Here is a 17,587-nt window from a genome sequence, read left to right as displayed (position 1 = left end):
CGAACGGACTAAGACGTGGTGATCCTTGATTTGGGGACAAAAGCGCATCAGCGCGTTCTCCACTGCCAGCATTTCCAGACAGTTGATATGATGGAGCTTTTCCCATTCTGACCATAGGCCAAAGGATGGTCTGCCCTCGAGCAGCGCTCCCCACCCCGAAGTGGAGGCGTCCGTCGACACCATCTTCACATTCGTCCAAATAATTCAGTACTCGCATGCCTCTGAGTCTGAGAGGAGCGAGCGCTGCATCCATGCACCTCGTAAACGTACGAGGAGCCACGGACAAGCCGAACGGCAGGACTGTAAGCTGGTATGCCTGGCCCTCGAAGGCGAATCTCAAATATCGCCTGTGGTTTGACGCTATCTGTATTTGAAAATACGCGTCCTTCAGATCTATTGACATGAACCAGTCCCCTCTGCGAATCTGCGCGAGGAGTTTTCGCCGCGGCCAGAGCGAGTACCCGCATCAGCTCCTTATCGATATCCCCCCGTCTGCTGGGCCTCTGAGCAGAGGGCGCGAGATCCACGGAGCCCGCCCAACCCTCACTGCCCGAAGCAAGCAGAGAGCACGTGTCCTCTTCCTCCGACGCGGGCCTGAGATCCATTTCCTCGGATGACGCATCGGCAAACAGCGGACGCTGAACATCGGGAAGCGATGCAGGGGAGGCCGGCGAAGCGGAGGGAACCGGCGAGCTCGGCCGACCTGGAGGCGGTTCCGGTAGGCGCTGCGAGCGGCGCTTCTTACGGCGCTGCGGCGCAGCGGATGATGCAGGCTTCGAGAAGGACGCCAGGCGAGTCCTCAGAGTCACCATAGGCAGTAGCTCGCAATGAGGGCAGCCGCCGTCAGCGAGGGCGAGCGCTGCATGGTCCTCACCCTGACAGGAGACGCAGATGACGTGACGATCTCCTTCGCTGAGCGGGGCTCTGCACGAGCCGCACGAGGGCATCTTTAAAAAGACGCAGCTCTTTTGTGAGTGTGCGTCGCAGGGCGAACACACACACAGGATATATAAGGATACAAAGGATATAGGCGCCGGACAGCGCAGCAGGAACGGCAGTGGAAGGCGGCGATGCCAGCAGCTTCAGAATGGCTCGTCCCGCTGATATGCTTTCTCAGACGGCGCTTGCTTCCTCCGTGATCCAGCGATGCATGAGCTTCGGCCTTGCAAACCTGGTCCAGTCCATATAGATGACTGACTTCTATATCCTGAAGTCTTGTGTCCACCAACTTTAAGCTTAAGACCAGATGCCAGGCTGGTAGAACCAGGGCAGGACACATGGGGACAGGTCAGGAACTCGAAAACAAGACTAGACAGGACAAAGCTCCACAAAAACAAGTTAAATCCAAGACAAAGAATATAAACCAATGAACTAACAAAAGTAAAGTAACAAAATAAGGAATTAACAATTTAACCAACTTAAGAGTATGATCAAACAAAACCAAGAATCAAGACTAGAAAACTAAATAAAAGCAAAGGGCAAGAACAAACAAATAATTAAAACAAGGAGCAAGACGAGAACATAGAATCACAAGGGTAAGACAAAACAAGGGCACAAGACCAACCAGACAGGGAGACACAGACACATATTCAGCCACAGACAGAGAGAGTGAGAATGACAACGGACCAGCAAACACAAAAGGGTAAGGTGCACTATAAATAGGGAGGAAAATACACGAGGGACAGGTGAGGACAATTAGACCAACTAGGGTAACAAGAGGCTGTGGTAAAGAGGAAACAAGGAGGAGGGGCTAAAGGAGCACATGGTCGAGAATATAACTAACAAGGCCATGTGCTGACACTAGACACAAGAAACAAACATAACGCAAAGTCACAGTGCAAAACCCTGACACTACCATGCATTAGTAAAACATTTTACTTTACATATTTTTTTTATTTTTTATTTATTTACTCTGATAATTTTACAGTTACAAAGCAGTACATGTTCATGTTGTTAAGCAATAGTGTCGTCAAAAGTACTGGTACTTGAGCATTGCAGTCAATGACAAACATGTTTGTTGAATGTATGAAACAAAGCCATCAGAGGCTTTGAAATTAGTTTTTTTTCAGCGGGAGCCCTTTGTGCTTGTGAATTATTTCACAATAACCAACACAGTATTAACATAATACATAGTAAAGTTTCCATAGTGCAGTATAGACTGATTTTTCTTTCTGTCATGAAATCGGATATACAGTAAACACATTATTATTCACATGGCGCAGCTTTCTTTTCACATCAACAGCCAATATGCTTGCTTCTCAACACTGAAATACTCTGTTAGTGCTTGTTGTAGCAGTTGCAGTGCACTTCAGAAACCCTCCACTTCCCCAGCTCCACCTGTATAGATCTGCTACAGGTTTCATATATCTTACATGCTCACAGCAGCATGTCTGTGGACTGTGTATTGGCAGTAGTAAGTTTTGCTAGCATAACATGCTAGCATATTATTTACTTAGAATTATTAATAGCATTAAAAATTAATAAACTTTTATTTATTGAATTGAAATAAAAAATATTGAAATAAAATATAAAAAATAGCTTTTACTTTGTTATTAAAATTGATACAGAGAACTATGTAATTTTACTGAAAACTGAAATTTTGTTACTACTAAGCAACATTGCAACTTGCCACATTAAACAGAATTTGAGTGACGATTTTGCAACGACTTCAAATGTGGCTCATCCAATCAAAACTTAGAGTCTGAATCATTTGGTTCGTGATGTTAGTTTTACTGTTTTTATTTGTTATGAATAATCATATATTTTGAATGGTGTCTAAGATTCACAAAATTATTTAAAGATATGCACTATCATTTGGTTATGGTTTGGCAGCCATATCACCCTGGAGCCCAAGACCGGTTTCCCACTGAAGCTAAGCAGGGCTGAGCCTGGTCAGTACCTGGATGGGAGACCTCCTAAGAAAACTAGGTTACTGCTGGAAGAGGTGCTAGTGAGGCCAGAAGTGGGTGCTCACCCTGTGGTCTGTGTGGGTCCTAGCGCCCCAGTGTAGTGATGGGGATACTATACTGTCAACAAGCACCATCCTTCGGATGAGACGTTAAACCGAGGTCCTGGCTCTCTGTGGTCAGTAAAAATCCCAGGAAGTCTTTCGAAAAGAGTAGAGGTGTGAGCTCGGCATCCTGGCTAAATTCTCCCATTGGCCTCTGACCATCATGGCCTCCTAACAATCCCCATATCTGCTGATTGGCTTCATCACTCTGTCTCCTCTCCACCAGTAAGCTGGTGTGTGGTGGGCGTTCTGGCGCACCTTGGCTGCCGTCGCATCATCCAGGTGGATGCTGCACACTGGTGGTGGATGAGGAGATACCCCCCTGACAATGTAAGCGCTTTGAGTGCCTAGAAAAGCGCTATATAAATGTAATGAATTATTATTATTATTAAATATAAATCATTGTCATTGAAATCCCAGCAAAAAACAACGATATTATCATATGCAACAATATTTTGGTCATATCCCCTACACCTAGCACACACACACAGATGGAGAACAAATCTCACTTTAGACTGAGAAAGAGCTAAAGAGCAGACAGCTTCTGAACACTAGGTGTTTCATGTATACAGGCACATTTTTAAAGAAATACCATGTTACATACTAATATGATAATAGCAGAATAAAAAATAAATAAAAAAAAACAGCGGAACAAATGTTTGCATCATGCTTGCTTAAAGAATTGTTTGTGTGTTTTTCACACCAGTTCATGTAGTCCAGCACTTGTGCAATGACACAATGCATAAAACCACAGAGAGATGTAATTTAGCGTATGAGTGCGCCTTCCAGAAACATCCAATCCAGTCCAAGCTCTCTCTGGCACGCGGGCAGAACAGCTCGGGCGGTCAAATTAGCTCTCGCAGAGCAACTTCCAGCTTACTACAGACTCCAGTCAAGGATGTAATAAATCCCTCATTTAATTCATCTAAAATGCAAACAAAGATAATGAACCAATCTGGAGGGAAAGTGAAGCTTCACAGAGGGGAAAAAAATTAACCATGAAAGCAATCCCACTTGAGCAAACACAAATATCATTGTGCTCTGTCCAATTAACTAGAAAGGAGAACTGATGCTGCTAAAATGAAAAGTTTCACATGATCAGGGATATTATGACATTAGAAAGATTTAAACATGCAGGGTTGCTTTGATTTGGTCACACACAGCAGGGAAAAAGATGTTAAATGCAAACCAAACGAAAACGTTCAAATGTTATATATGCTCCCAAATACACAATGCACGCAGGACATTACATATCTGTGATTAATGTCAAGCCACTTGCATTTCTACACCAAAATAAGCCCTGTTTCATTAATATGGTTTTTGTGATGATCATACAGCACTTTTTTGAATTTTTCATTTAATTTCAATATTTAATTTGAATTACATTTTTGTTTACTTCTTTACATGTGCCTAATGTAAGTCTGGGTGCAGAAGCAAACATTATGAGTTGAGACTGAACACTCACCTCCATAGTTGTCAAGTTACAGCGGTGAGTTGCTGCAAACCAGCCGCTTCTGGAGCACTGGTCAATGTCCACATCCTGCAGATTAACATCCACACGCACAACTCCTCTACACCACCACAGAAGGAGACAGAGAGATTTCAATGAAAACATGACACTTTAATTTCAGGGGACATGAAAATCAACACATAATGCAACCTGTACCGCATTTGCAGTGTGAAAAGAGCTATCGATGAGCAGACATTAGTATGCAAATATATGCAAGAATGAAGATCAGTGAATTCAAATATTAAGGTGCATATGCTAAGACTTACTATTAATATTAATCTAAAGTAAAATCATACATTGCTAATGTATTTTTTATATGTATGCTCAAACGCACATATGCCTGCTTTAGAGCAACACTTTAATTGTACTTCATTGTTCATGTTCAAGGATCGCTTTGAGCTTTGAACAAAACTCACGAGCAAGCATGTATACAACATATTTCACCATGTTTTACTTCACTTGTAAAAGAGATGAGAATTGTAGTGCTTAACCTCTGAAATTCAAAATAGAAAAACTAATATTTGTATGAACTCTATCCACCTTTCTTTGTTTTTTTACACCGCGGAAGTTAGCCTATGGGCGCGACTTCTGGTTCATTAGCAACTAATAACAAGAAGAATAACAAAGTTCGGTAAACGGTAAAACTGTTTGCACTACAAACCAGTGTGTTTATAATTAAGGTAATGCATTAAAATAATATGATAAGACACACCTATTTTCAATATCAAGCAGCCAAATGAGCTGTTTAGTACAGCTAAAAATAGCCGGACACAGATGATGCCAGACCAATAAAATTAACAATTGACCACACCCACTCTTACAGGAAGAAAAAGCTCGATATGTTACGAATAATCACCTTTATTTTTAAATTAATTAATAATGTTTTGTTTCCCATTCACTCTTGAATGGTATCGCCCATGATGCACTGTGAAATACATATATATTTTTTTAAGTATTAAATGAAACAAACACTATTGTAGTGTTTGAAAATATTTTCTACTTTCTACTTGAAATTTCCATTTCATTCAAAGTGTTACCTACCAATTCTTTGTAATAATTTCAGAAATGAATTCACAATTGAAAATTGTCAACATTTTCCAAGTAAATTTGAAAATATATTTTTTTTATTTGGTACACAAACAACTAAATTATCTTCATTATAATAAATATTATAATATCATAACTTAATACAAAATATAGTATTTTTTCAACACAGAGGAATGAAACTGAAATGTCAAATATGGTTTGAAATCAAAATACATATTTCTTAGAATAATTACTACATAATTACAATCACAGGAAAAAAAAGTTAAATAAATAGATAAAAAGGTCCTTGAAATAATTGCAGGTTACTACTTTTTTAACCTTTTTTATCTACAAATTGACTGGTATATTGACTATAAAAATAGAACATAAAAAATACTTTTTGGTTTTTGTAATAGTCTTGTTTGCAGTTACTTAGTGTCCTCTACATAGAAAATTGAATAAAATATGGATTCAAAAATACATTTTTCCAAACCATTTGTTTATTATGCTCCAAACAATGTAATAATGTAAAATATATATATATATATATGCTTCTCAGGATGATATGACAACTAATAATAATCAGATTATTAAAAATCTACTGTATTTCTTTGAAAGAATGCAGAAAACAGAAAACAAACCTCCATGCATCCAAAAGTTTCTGCAGTTTTTATTTGGTGCAAAACAAAGTCTCATTATGAGCTGCACGCTACACTTTGCAAGGGCATTTCAATTGCTCTTCCACAGGGAATGAGATCATTAGACTGAACAGAATCCCACTTTTTAGATTGCAAGAAGAAAAGTGTTTTTATCAACTCTGCAAGGCCATATTCAATCTGATTTGCAAATGCTGCTTGTTGTATGATGTCAGATTTTCATGTAAGCAATCTCGCTTTCTGATTTGGAGGGAAAGCCAGCCCTCCGGTTCATTACATGAAAATGAGAGTTGTTGGCTTTTACTCCAGATAGAGACCCATTACAGGGGCTTCTCTTTCAATGTCCCATAAGGCATGTTATCTGAGACCCGTGGACCAGGCTTTTCCATATTGACGCCATGTTCTCTCATAATCTTTGCTACTTTTTTATTTCACAAAAGATGATGTTGTCTGTTATGAAGGCACAATGTAACATAAAACTAAAATACTTACTATGTCCCTGTTGAAATGAATGAAGAACCACATCAGTCTCCAGCATCTAATTCAACTAACTCTAGAATCAATGCATTGCTGTAAATGACCTCTCCTTTCCATTTCCTGCCTGACAACAGCATGAGAGACGAAACCTGAAGAGTATGTGCCACAAAATGAGAGACAGCACAACACATGACTGTTTCCAACACTGAATAATAGATAAAAAAGGTAACTGTGAACTGCCTTTTTTCTCAGAATTGTGAGACATAAACTTGCAAGTGAAGTCAGAATTTCAAGATATTAACTTGCAGTTCTGCTTTTTCTCTTGCAGTTGTGAGTTTATATCTCACACTTCTGTAAATAAGAATTGTGAGATGTAAATATGCAATTGCAAGTTTGTAAGAAAATACCCCTATTTATTATTTGCCTAATAAATGACAATACATACCAACACACTGCAGGCTTTAATTAAAGGTTTCATTCTTATGAATGGATGCATTTGGTCCTGTTGCTTTGACTAAAAGACTGAGTTCTCTTTTTGATTTTCTTTTCATTTGTCTGGAGTCTGGAGCCGCAGGGGAATGACACTGATTGTTATGTGCATGAGCCCCCAAATCACTCCTCTCTGCTCATTTCTTCCCGTTTCATTTTCGATTCCAGCGAAGGCCCAAAGGCAGAAGCCATCTGTCTGCTGAGATGTGAAACAAACACCTGAGATAGCTGGAGATGCCAGCGCTCTCTTATCTTTAGGCGAAGAAAATGGAGCATGAGCGCGCGAGAGAGAGAAAGTGACAGAGAAATGTGAGAATTATCTGCTCAACGCACTGCTCTTTCAAGTCGGGGGATTCTTAACAATGTTTACAATCCTGTTCTCAAACTCTATCACAATGTCTTGATGATCAAACGTAAAAAATAACTTACATAAGGATAAAAATAACTGATGTGAAACATACTGCAAGAAAAAAGAGAACAGCAATCATAGGTTTTCACACTAAAAAAAAAAAGACAAACCAATATCTACTATGACGTGACACATACTGCAAGTAACAAAGCTCCAAATATAAGCACTATGCTTGCAATTTACAAAACTATTTAGCATTTCACTGACAATTATAGCTATTTATAAAATACAATGCATTGCCAGCCAAATGTGTTTTTAATTTCAGAAGCTTGATTGTTGACAGATTGGAAATCCTCACAGCATATTCAGCCATAAAAATGACATCCCATCATAAAATAAGGTTATTCTTAGCTACACTATTCTCAGCTTCTAGTTTTGCTGCACAAGTATCAGCTACATTCAGCTAATGTTGAAAGCTTACAAACGTTTCATTCCCAATTACTTAGTGGTCAATAACCTGAAGAGTAGTGGAAAATGTTGCCATGTTGTAGTTTTAACCCTCATGTTGTGTTGACCCAGAGAGGATTTTTGTTCCAGGAGGGTCAGCATGCTTTTTCCAAAGGAGACAAAAATATAGCTTTGAGAAGGAGTTGGTTTGTTTTCAGTTTGATTGACAGCAAAGATCCCCACATGTCTGGCGCTAGACTAAAATATCCACCACTGAAGCATGCCACTTTATGCAGCAGACCATTAAATAAAACAGCGCTAACCATAAAAAAGTTTAAGTAGGCAGACCTTATGTAAAACACGTTGAGGGAGATTCATGTGCTTCATTGTCTTTTTAAGTGATGTAATGTGCTTCTTAAAAATGAAACAAAGGCAATGAAACTGAAGGAGAGCTGCACAATGACCTGAAAATTAAAGAGGAAAATGTTGTCATCATTTACTTACTTTCACATTGTTCTAGACTTAGAATGTGTTTCCCATACAACTATGTAAACTCACCGCTTAACTACTAACTACTATGTTTTGTGTTTCATTGTTTTACAGTTTAAATTTTGCTGCATTTATAAAAGTGGTATTAGTGGTAATTATTAGTGGTATTCCTGTTTTATGCCAGCTGACCCCCACATAACAGCTTGGCATGTGTTCACTAAACTAATCTTTCATTCTTAAGGAACTGTTTAATATACCGAATACTTTTGAAATAGACCTATTCACTGGAATACAGTGGTGGCCAAAATGATTACAACACTAGTATTTTCACAAGCTAAAATGGATTTAAGTCAGTTATTTCAATCTTTTGCTTTAGTGAGTCAGAAATATCAGTTAACATTTGACACAGTGACACACTGCAGCAAAAGATAGTGAAAATACTAGTGTACAGTTTAGGCCTTACAAATATGAGTGACAACTTGCACTTGTTTGTGAACAACTGATCTCACATTAAACATGTAAGCTAGCCTACTGCATAGTCATGTGTTCAAACTAAAACGTGCTCGTCTTACATAAACATAATTTGGAGATTGTGAGTTCAGTTTAATTGTTGTTCGGTCTGTGGTGACTTCTGCTAAAGTTCTGCATTCAGAGTGTCTGACCTGAGCTCCGGCGCCGTGGCGTTCTTCAGACCGTAGAGACCGGCGGAGAGCGTCAGCAGCCAGTGCGGCACAAACCTGCCGCGCGCGCACTCCAGATAAGGCGCAGACCATTTGACACGACTTCTGTCCAAAAAATATCCGCCCTGCGCTGCTGGAAACCCTCGACTTTTGGCCAGCCTCTGAGGTCCCTTGCGGTCCCTGAACTCGTTGTACCAGTCGGACTCAGACGTCCTGTTTTTAAGGCTATGGCGCGCGGTGTTCGACAGATCTTGGAGCACTATGCGCTCCTCGCCTCTGGTCGCCTGAAGGAACACCTGCGGACCGGGCGCCTCGGGAGACTCCGTGTGAAATGTGAGCACCGCCCGGTGGATTTTAGGATTCCCTTCCAACATACTCGTCACGAGCGCGTGGTACCACTGGACATCCCTCCTCGGATGCTGCTCCCTGGAGCTGTTGGACTGCAGGAGCGTGTTTAGGATGTTGGTGGCGTGCGTCATGGTGTCGAGGACGCCGTGGAGGGAGGAGTGCGAGGCGGCGTGAGCTCCACCGCGGAGACTGCTCAGCTCGTACCGCCGAGAGCAGCTGACATGCTCCAGGGTGGACGAGTCCCCCGTGTGCAGGAAAGCGGTGACCACCCGAGGCAGATCCTCCTCGAGCTTATGCGCCACGGCCGTCCGCTCGGTGCTGGAGACGGTCGGCTGCTGGTGCATCGTCTCCCCGGTGCTGTAAACCGGGTATTTAGCCTTGAGTTCGGGATCTTTGTCGTTTTCCGACCATTCCACGTAGCCATAGTTTGATCCCTTCGCAATCCCCATTAGCAGAAGAAGGTGGAGCAGGAATGCATCCATGCCTCGACGACAACGAGGACCGTGAACGTTCTCCATCGACATTCACTTCATGAGTGCGTCCATTCCTCAGCTCAACGTAAACAGACGTGCATTGTCAGAAGTTTCTCAACTCGAATGGTTCAGTCAGACTAATAACCCACACACCGACCACAACACCCACATCTGTGGATCTGACGCGATCTTTGAGAGACTGTGGCGAATATCTACCGCATCGTTTCTGCGGTGGTTACTGTACTGTTCACTGCTCTCATTAGTAACGAAAAGCATCTTTCCCTCGTTACTGTACTGGAGACTTGTGAATGGCCATCGCTCCTGTCAGTCTTGTGCACTTGGGTGGAGTGAAGAGAGACAGCAGACAAGGGATGCTCTCATGGGCATATTAAGCAATCCTTGTTCATTCTTCTTCTCCATAATCTCATTCATATTAATGATGCATTGTTTGTGTCTGCTAAATGTTACATTATTAGCGTAACATTAAACCTTTTTGAAGCTGAACTGTAAAAAATGCACTTGCAAAAACGTTTATAATTGTATAACAGACGATTAATTACAACACCTTTAAAGTACAATATGGCTATTGTTAAAAGTATATTTTTATGAAAGTAGAAATGGCTTTATATGTGGATTTATTCTCTTTGTTATCTGATATGTGCACTGAGATGTGGCCTTTTGTTTGCTGCATAGCATTTGTTTCGAATCCGCTTTATGAGAATATGCAGAAAAATAAGTGTTAATTTCTTAAATATTCATCAGTTATGAAACATTACTTTTTAATTGTAAAGTAGCTCTACAGAAGAGCTAAATTCTCAAATGATCGAGTCACTGAAAAAGTCATCTTGTCTGAATCAGGGAGAAATATGCTCAGATCAAGTCGTGTTTACAAGTGAAAAATAAAAGAGTGCTAAATAAATAAGTGGTTTTGATATGAGGGGACACCAGAGATTTTATTTTATTGTTTTTTTTTTTACTAAAGGAAGCATTATTATATTTTACAGTTAAAACATCTTGATGCATTTGTTTCTTACAAACATTTAGCTTTTCACTTCAAGATGTTAACTGATGGACTGGAGTGGTGTGGATTAATTGTGGATTATTGTGTTTATCAGTTGTTTGGACTCTCAGTCTGACGGCACCCATTCATTGCAGAGGATCCATGGGTGAGCAAGTGATGCAATGCTACACTTCTTCAACTCTGTTCTGAATTTTATGTCTATATTGTGGGATATTAAAAGACAATCGAAAATAATTCCACAAGGACTGTACAACCTGAAATCATCTATTACCAGCACCAGTAAACAATCCCAATGAAAACGGCTTCTTAGGCACTAAACAAAATCTTCATAGAAGTCATATATTATTAACTATACATACAATAATGTGAATGTAGAACACCCTTATGCAGGGGCGAAAATCTCATCTAAATGTGGGGGGGGAGGGGGACAATAAACATAACATTTCTCACAAACAAGTTTTGAAGGGGACACCAATAAAATAGGCAAAATTGTACTTAAGGATATGTGTACAGAGAGGAAAGCCTTGCTATTGCATGGAGACCGTTCCATTATCCTTCTTCTCAAAGTTTCTTTATGGTTCAATGAAAAAAGCTGACTAAATTGACCAAAACATTCTTCAAAACAATTATTTTTTTCGTTGCAATGTTTTTGAAGTTGTTTACACAATCAAGCCACCAAAATACAATGGAATTTGAACTTAACTTCAACTTTTATTTGTATAGCACATTTAATAGCAATGTTGTTGCTTCACAGTTATAATTAAAACATGCATATATAAAAACATTTGCCATGCCTAGCAAAATGAAGGCATACACACTCTTAGACATAGGCTACACCCTCACACAACTGTATAGTGAGATCGGTATAGACGTGAAAGTGAGGGGGGGGGGAATTATAATTTACGCCAATGACTGATTTGTTCAAAAAGTGGATTCACTCAGTTAGGAAACACCTCCTCAGTGTGTTTCTCAAAATTATTGCTGTTACTGCTGTAGATTAGTTTTCAACTTTTTTCGTTGGTGAAATAGAGCTAAAACAGGCAATATGGTGCCTAAAATGCACTTAATATTAACTTATTGTTTATTCAATTATTATAAAAATCTAAATCACATTTGTTATGCTAATATCTGGAGAACAACTGCACTCTTAGTATGATGTTTTATTAGATTAACTATATTAAATGAAATAAACCGAGTGCAGTGGCGGCTCGTGGATTTTAAAATAGAGGAGGCAAACTAATTGTATTGGTCTGGGGATCCATGCCAATTGTTATTATTATTATTTGCTTACCCACTTTAAAATGCCTTTTTGGTGGCTTTTAGTCAGAAACCGTAAAGAAAATATATTCAATATGATACTCATTATAAATACTTGGTAAACTATCAGCCCAGCCGCTCCGGGAGACGTTCAAACCATAAACAGGTTCAAACTAATAGCACCTAATTTATGTCTCTACGATGGTTGGTTGATATTCCAGAAGGGAAGCTAGCATCCTCTATGATGTTACTTTTCTCAGCACTCCTGAGCGCTGAAAGTAAACACTCGATGCTGATTGGTTCCCCTGGCCTCCCCCTCCCCTTCCCCTTCTCTTTCACTTAGCGGTGTAATTACATCAGCAGATTCGCCACATTCGCGATAGAAAAGCGGATATTTCAGGCTCAGGGTACATGTTGAACGTCTTATCCGTCGCGTTAAAGAGCATAAGTTGTTTGACACAATCATCCCCTTGTCCATTTCTGGTAGCATTAACCAACTGTTCACAGTGGCATGTTTGCTTGTGAACTACCAATGTGGACCACTTGTCAAGGCATGGCGCCACTGAGTCTAAAAACTCTCATCCTTGATGATGTGCTAGGGTTTGTATCAATATTGTACATATACTTTTGTAAATACTATGGATTTCACTCTGTTCTGTATTAATACCTCTGATCAACAGACAAAACTCAGACAGTTTCCTTATACATATTTTATTATAATAACACAAAAAACAATAAGAATCTAAAGATATAGTATATACATGTGTAATGTAATATAATAGATATGTATATATTGTATAAATATAGTGTGTGTGTGTGTGTGTGTGTGTGTATATATATATATATATATATATATATATATATATATATATATATATATATATATATATATATATATATATATATATATATATATATATAATATAATGCTGTATAAAGATAATGTATATATACTGTAATAAAATAGATAGGTATATATAGTGTGTATGTAAATATTGTTTAGTGTAAATGACTATGAATAATACAATAAATATAATGCTGTATAAAGATATGTATATGTAAAAGATATAGATAGGTATATGTATTATATTGTATATCTTGTATAAATGTAGTGTATGTCTGTGTGTGTATATGTAAATATTGTTTGCATAAGATACAATAAACCATAAATATAATACTGTATAATAATTTCAGTGTAATTGAATGGACCACCAGTGGTATGTGGCCACACTCACACTTAGACAGTCATTAAATCTGAAATGACTTAAACACACAAACACTTCAGTAGGTAGTGGTAAAAAAAAAAAAGATCTCCTTGGTCTCTAATGGTACGCATTACATCTACATTTTTGTGTATGCGCTCAACAAGCATGTCCTCCTGCGCACATACCACGAAATCGCACCACTCCAAACCTGTCAGGAGGATCTGACCTTGTACTTGCCAATAGTACTTGTGCTGCCTCCTAAGATGCAAAGAGCCATCAGACAATTTTAGGTAGGGACAGTCAATGTAACTCTTGATGTTGGGGCATTTAATTTCCAGCAGGCCGAATGGTGGGTTTTCAGAAGGATCAAACACGACTCCATCGGGGGAGCATCCCAGCCATGGAGCATCAGGGTGTATAATGAACCCGCAGGGTGAATAGTTGACATTTTTTAAACTGCAGTACTCTGTCATGGCAGCTGGCTCCATATCGATTCCTCTCCTCATGTCCTTCGTCATGACAGTCCCCCTCAGAATTCTGTGTGCCAGATTTTCAGCTGATGTATGACAGCGAACATGGCATGCCTCGTGAAAGCGTGTAGATGTAACTCGCATCTTTCTCAGTCGATGCCATTCCTGGCATGAGCTCTGCTCCCGTGTTGCAGCTTCAATCCTGTGGGCCATGTGGAATGACACCTGTAGTGATTTCATATATACATGTTCCTCCTCTGATAACACATTGGCACATGTGGTTGGCTCAAGCCTATAGCCTTGGATGGGAAGGGAAGGTTGGGCTGGGGCTTCTGGGATGTTGATGATTTCCTGCATTTCTGGTGGTTTTTGCTGAAATGACAGCACACTCCCGGCCTGGACAGCCCCAAAAGCTGACTGAACTAATGGGACTTCCGCTGACATGCCCATGGTGGTCACCAGAGGTGCAAGCAAAGGGGGAAAGTCCCTGTATACTTCTTGCACTCTCAATGTGGCAAGATCTGGCATTTCCCCATCCAGTGCTTTGTAGAGAGAACTTCTGAAAATGTTGAAGAGAAAAGATGTAAAAAAAAAAAAAAAAACTGAAGCATATTACCTGCATACATATTGACCACATCAACACATAGCTTAAACTAAAGGTAATATAGTCTCACCTCACACAAACAGCGGTAGAATTTTGGGGTTTGCGGACCTCCATGTCTCCCACCGGACCTGGCCTAACACCCTGACAGCAATGAGAGATTTTGACATGGGATCACAATAGTTAAATGTTCATAGGTACAATTCACATGACAGACGAATGACTTACCAAGGTCCTTGGCTTATGCCAGGTCTGCTCCGTTTCTGTGCAACTGTGCACTGGGGGTACAGCAGGGATGCCTAATTGTGAAAAATGTGCTGTTTGATACAGTAGTGCAACCAAATGGTTGCATAAGGCACACCCCGCCACACAGGAGCAGTGGGTGCTAACCAAAATAACAGGTTTCGAGTCTTTTAACACCATCTAGGAAGAAATAGAAGCTTAGATGAGAAATATCCCTTAAGAGCTGAACTGTTAAAATATAACTAATAAAAGCATACGGTTGTATTGTAGATGAGAGCCACATAGACCTATCCATTCACATCCATAAACAGTAGACTGAGCCATGTACTAGGCCTGCACAAGTAATACATTTGCAATCGCAATTACAGTGTGTAGAAAGAAAAACACCAATCTTATCATCTTAAGCACACAGAATAATGTAAGTGAACTTTTCCACTTACATTTTTCTGTGTGCTTAAGATGACAAGATTGGTGTTTTTCTTTCAACAGCTCTCACACACACACATACACATACACGCACACACACACACACACACATTCACAGTATTCATTTTACATATTCAAACTGGTGTATGAAATGGCAAATGAAAATTATGTAATTTAATTTTCATTTTCATTTTGCACCAAACCTTGCACAAATGTATTGGAAAATGTAAATGTAAATACAGAAATGCATTGTCATTTTACATATTGCATTGTCATTTTGCATATTACATCCCAAACTGAATATTGCTACCCATATGCTTCCATATTATCTAACGTACAAGACTTGTATATGCGTACACTATGGGTGTGTGTAAGATGTTATTAAAAAAGCTAGGTAAACGTTATAATCGCTAACAGGCGCAGACTACATCGGTGACAAAAGTCAATTGGTACACAATAATATTTTTGGACACGATTTATTAATGATTCAGCATCATCTACTGTATATTAAAGAGAAAATAATCACGTCATCCGATGTTTAATGCAGGGGCGCCCCCAAGGGGTGGCCACGGCCACCCCTGTATAAACTCTGGCCACCCCTGCGGCCACCCCTAGGATTATTTACAGTGGGTCCTATTAATTTAAATGCAGAATATAAATTCACAATAGTTTAAGAAGTGAAAAAAAAGAGCAGCACCTGGTGCAGCCACAATTTTGCGTCTCTGAGCAACATTAAAGTGTTTCGTTCCTGAATGAATCAACCGTTTAAATGATTCGGTTCAATCGCAATGACTCACTTATTAACAGTGACTCGCTGCCACCTATTGGCGGTTTTAATTTCACATTTAATGGAACCTTTTCATTTTTTAAATAATTTCAAACATCAGTTTTCAATGTTTTATCTTTAAAATATCAAAACATTATTTATTCATTTGTAACTGCAGGTTAAAGTATTCCATGTTCCACGGAGCTGCATGAAACAGTGTGTAAAAACATCTGAATAGCACTTCAGATGCAGCTTCTGTTTTATCTGCATTGCAAAGATCAATTTTGTTGATACTGATTGCATTTGCTTGGTAACAGACCAAATGCAAGTATTTGACCTAAAATATGATGCACACTTTTAGAAACAATGGTGTAAAGGTAAAGAAAAAAAAATCAGGTGTCAGCACAATTAAAAATAAGATATCCGCACAATAACACTCAGCAAAATAGTGTAGTTATCGTTATCATTAAAAGTCAGAACTCACAGAGATATAACTTTTTGTCTATATTGCAAACGCCTAATTTTTTTTAAATTTATTTTAATGTGCCACCCCCAAAATTTACTGTGGCCTCATTTGGCCACCTCTGTTAACATTTTCAGGGGGCGCCACTGGTTTAATGTGAATAAAGTAAGCTTGACTAGTTCCACAACTACTGAAACACGTTGTTTTCTCGCACCGGACTGTGTGTATGTATGTGTGTGTGTGTGTGTGTGTGTGTGTGTGTGTGTGTCGGTGGAACTCGAGCTGTTTTTGTTGTTGCTCCGTTTGCATTTGTATTGTTTTACTACTTACACAATTAGTTTAACTATATATCATTATATTATTTACAATACACATATTTCAATTATATTTTAGGGGGGGGGGCGACCCTCAGACCCCCCCCCCCCCCCCTGCGATTACCGCCTATGCCCTTATGTATACTGGAGTTTTTTGTTTTATTTTTTGAGCACCTTATGAAACTTATTTGAGACTGGTATTTTACAACAAAAATAAAAATGAATGAATGAATAACATAACAAATGACACTACTGTTTTGTACAGCTTAAATAAGCACTCCATTGTCAACTTTGTGAGCACACTGTAAAAGTAGCCAACATGCAGTTGCAACTTTGCAACTCGTGAAAAAATGCATGTGTCTCATCTGAACTCAGGTGTGCTTCACAGATCCCAGATGACTGGTCTGGTTACCCGCTGGACCTGTTCTCCTTTCCCGAGCATTACTCCGAGGATCTGGAGTGCGTCTACATCCCACACGGAGTTATCATGGACAGGTACTGGAAATGAAATTAAAGAGTCATCTAACTGATGATGTCAACCGTGCAGACTCACTAGATCACATGTGATTTTAGGACCCATTGCACATGAACAAAAGTAAATACATATTTTATTAAATGAATATAAACGCACTTTATTTTGTACTGTATATTCATATATATACTTTTTTCTTTTTTTTAATCAGCAATAAATTTGAGTTTGTAAAGAAGTACTTTTTAAAGATTTTAAATACTTTAAGCAGCAATACAGTCATTTACAGCATAGTGCCTAATTTATACTGAAAACAATGTTTGCTAATGGACCTGCTAAAGTAGTTTTGAGATTAACATCTTTTTATTTTTATGCAAGCGAATTTATACTAAAATTGT

General features: G+C 39.2%; 2 protein-coding genes across 2 annotated transcripts in view; both read right to left on the bottom strand.

Moving 5' to 3' along the window:
- Nucleotides 1-10,218, bottom strand: part of LOC132096830 (probable G-protein coupled receptor 158) — a 58,699-nt gene extending 48,481 nt beyond the window's left edge. The window contains exons 1-2 of the mRNA XM_059502468.1: nucleotides 9,116-10,218; nucleotides 4,476-4,581 (exon numbers count right to left, since the gene is read on the bottom strand). Coding sequence (XP_059358451.1) covers nucleotides 4,476-4,581; nucleotides 9,116-10,005 — 996 coding nt within the window. The 5' untranslated portion in view covers nucleotides 10,006-10,218. The remainder of the gene's footprint in view (nucleotides 1-4,475; nucleotides 4,582-9,115) is intronic.
- Nucleotides 10,219-13,309: 3,091 nt separating this feature from the next.
- Nucleotides 13,310-14,991, bottom strand: LOC132095887 (uncharacterized). Its single transcript, XM_059500980.1, has 3 exons — nucleotides 14,737-14,991; nucleotides 14,582-14,652; nucleotides 13,310-14,466 (listed from the first exon to the last, which is right to left on the bottom strand). The coding sequence occupies exons 1-3, from the start codon at nucleotides 14,929-14,931 to the stop codon at nucleotides 13,497-13,499; spliced, it is 1,236 nt and encodes a 411-aa protein (XP_059356963.1). The 5' UTR covers nucleotides 14,932-14,991; the 3' UTR covers nucleotides 13,310-13,496.
- Between the last annotated feature and the right edge of the window lie 2,596 nt (nucleotides 14,992-17,587).

The sequence above is a fragment of the Carassius carassius genome, chromosome 20, assembly GCF_963082965.1.
Source record: "Carassius carassius chromosome 20, fCarCar2.1, whole genome shotgun sequence".
Classification (NCBI taxonomy): Eukaryota; Metazoa; Chordata; class Actinopteri; order Cypriniformes; family Cyprinidae; genus Carassius; species Carassius carassius.
The sequence above is the reverse complement of the archived record's forward strand: the minus strand, read 5'-3'. Positions and strand labels throughout refer to the sequence as shown.

Coding starts and splice junctions, on each gene's coding strand:
- LOC132095887 (XM_059500980.1), bottom strand. CDS start 14,931: ATGGTGTTAAAAGACTCGAAACCTGTTATTTTGGTTAGCACCCACTGC. Junction 14,653..14,736: donor GGCATAAGCCAAGGACCTTG/GTAAGTCATTCG, acceptor CATTGCTGTCAG/GGTGTTAGGCCAGGTCCGGT. Junction 14,467..14,581: donor TCTACCGCTGTTTGTGTGAG/GTGAGACTATAT, acceptor CAACATTTTCAG/AAGTTCTCTCTACAAAGCAC.